Here is a 2,763-nt window from a genome sequence, read left to right as displayed (position 1 = left end):
CAGTGAGATTTAAAAGTCTTGATTTGATGCTGCCAGCTGCAGAAGAAGAGAAATTCCCATCAGATCATCTTCATCACCAACATGTTCTCTGTAGCTCTGCTGGTGCTGCTGGCTGCTGGATCCTGTGAGTCTGACTGAGACACAGACATTTATAGCATGATCATACTGATTTTATTGTTGTTAAAATTCAGTTTTAATTTGCTTCTTTTAGATGTGAGCAGTGAAACACTGACTCAGCCAGCCGCTGTGACTGTAACGCCAGGTCAACGTCTGACCATCAGGTGTCAAGTTACTTATTCTCTGAGCAGCTACTGGACACACTGGATCAGACAGGCTGCTGGGAAAGGACTGGAATGGATTGGAATGAAATATACTGGAGACTCATACTATAAGGATTCATTGAAGAATAAGTTCAGTATTGACTTAGAGACTTCCAGTAGCACAGTGACTCTGAATGGACAGAATATGCAGCCTGAAGACTCTGCTGTGTATTACTGTGCAAGAGAGTCACAGTGACAAAAACAAGCAGCAGAGCTGTACAATAACCCCTCAGAGCCTGAACAGTTATATCAAACCACCAGAGGAGGAGCTCTAAGATAATTTATTAATTAATTATGTATATTTTGAAAAATGAAAATGGAAAAATTGCATTGAAGATATTTGATATTTTAAGATGAAAAAGGAAAAACATTTTTTTTTTTTTTAACATTTGCTATATTCTACATTTTACTCAGAGGTTTGAAATCAATATCTAATTTTCTTCAAGGAAATTGATAAGTGTCAAATTAAGGTTTGCGACTATGATGTTTAAAAATGCTAATTGAACTCAACAAAATATTGCTCATAATAAACTAAAATACTAATTAAGAAAACATTTCCCCTAGAACATCACCTTAAGAATAAAAGGAAGTAAAATACTTTCTTCATCCCAGAAAGTTAATTAAAATCATCTATCAACTTATTTACTGTAGCCTAAAAAAGAAAAAGAAAAAATCTTCATGATGTTACCTTCAGCTAACACCCCATTCTCCACTTAACCATAAATTAGTTTTTAATATACAATTATATTGAAAATATGGTGTCAAAATGTACTTAAAGGTTATGAGAAATTTTAAACGTTGTGTCACATTAAATGATAAAAAAATAATAAATATTTCTAAATTATCTGGTGATAATCACAGTCCTCCAGGTTTTGTTTCAGCTAATTAGCCAGAAATAGAAATAAAGAAAATGCTAGAAAATAATCAATTTAAAAGGTAATTTAAAAGCTGATTGGAGAAGAAGTTCATGAAACACTACAAAAAAATCTAAGAGGAACAAAAACTGAATCCAAAAGTTTTGGGATTTCATGTTATTTAGAGCTTCTGTCACCATCTTTGTTCAGTAGAAAGTTTTTTTGTTCCACTTTTTCACTAATAGCTCTAGAATATATATCTGCAGTATTTTTTCTTTGATAAAATCTTTTTGTAGACATTCTATGGCTGATTAATGCTACAAATTGATATGTATTTATGGCCTGTNAAAGCCTCCCCTAGAATTCCATGGGGGGGAGGCATGGGGGGAACACTGCCTAAGAAAGTCCACGTCAATTTCTGACAATTTACGGGAGTTTTCGGCGAAGCCTGCAAATTGCCGTAAACTGCAGCTAACCTGAAGTTCCACGACAATCTACAGTGCCGCATATTGACGAAAATCCCACTTTTCATGCAGTGGCTGGAAAGAAGAGTCCGGCTGATTGTCGAACCTCGGCTGCAGGAGGAGCAGTGTGGTTTTCATCCTGGCCGTGAAACAGTGGACCAGCTTTACACCCTCTGCAGGGTGCTTGAGGGTTCAAGGGAGTTTGCCCAATCAGTCCACATGTCCACAGCCGAGTGTGAAGCGGCCGGGATGAGAATAAGCACCTCCAAGTCCGAGGCCATGGTTCTCGACCGGAGAAAGGTGGCTGGGCTCTCCCTTAGAGATAGGATGAGGAGCTCTGTCATTCGGGAGAGGCTCAGTGTAGAGCCAGTTCTCCTCCACATCGAGAGGAGTCAGTTGAGGTGGCTCGGACATCTTCTTCGGATGCCCCCTGGACGCCTCCATCGGGAGGTGTTCCAGGTACGTCCCACCGGGAGGAGGTCCAGGGGACGACCCAAGACATGCTGGAGAGACTATGTCTCTCGACTGGCCTGGTAGCGCCTAGGGCTTCCCCCAACAGAGCTGGAGGTGTCAGCTCAGAGGGAAGTCTGGGAGTCTCTGCTTAGTCTGCTGCCCCCACGACCCGATTCCGGATAAAGCGGGAGTCAACGAGTATGAGTACGAGTAGGATTTATATGAAATATATAATGAATTAAATGGACTGTTGGTGAATTAAACCCCTCCCATCTTCGCTCATTATCATGATGCAAATTAACAGTCTCCACTGTGTATTTCTAACCTCTGGACTGGTTTGTCGTTAGTGTCTCCAGCTTCAAGATGATGAACACACTCTCTGTTCTCCTTCTTGTCCTCTTTCTGCAACGTAAGTTCAGTCTTTGTGTTTATGTTAAACTGCTGAGTAAATATCAGCAATTTTTTTTAAGTTCCCCTGTCATTTTTTAACTCTTGCTCTTCTCTTTATCCCATCAGGTTGTTCTGGTCAGACTATGGAGTCCATTCAATCAGGTCCACTAATAAAAAGGCCTGGAGAGACTCTCAGTCTGTCCTGCAGAGGATCTGGCTTCACATTTACCTGCTGTGCTATGAACTGGATCAGACAACCCCCTGGAAAAGGACTTGAATGGA

General features: G+C 40.4%; 1 gene segment (V, D, J or C); it reads left to right on the top strand.

Annotated features, from left to right (window-relative positions):
* Nucleotides 1-81: 81 nt before the first annotated feature.
* LOC107103988 lies at nt 82-516 on the top strand. The segment is given in 2 exon segments: nt 82-124; nt 212-516. Coding segments are annotated over 2 exon segments (348 nt in total).
* The last annotated feature ends 2,247 nt before the right edge of the window (nt 517-2,763 follow it).

Source organism: Cyprinodon variegatus, unplaced genomic scaffold (genome assembly GCF_000732505.1).
Source record: "Cyprinodon variegatus isolate N-32 unplaced genomic scaffold, C_variegatus-1.0 Scaffold1585, whole genome shotgun sequence".
NCBI lineage: Eukaryota > Metazoa > Chordata > Actinopteri > Cyprinodontiformes > Cyprinodontidae > Cyprinodon > Cyprinodon variegatus.
Note: the sequence above shows the minus strand (reverse complement) of the source record. Positions and strands in the feature narration are given on the sequence as shown.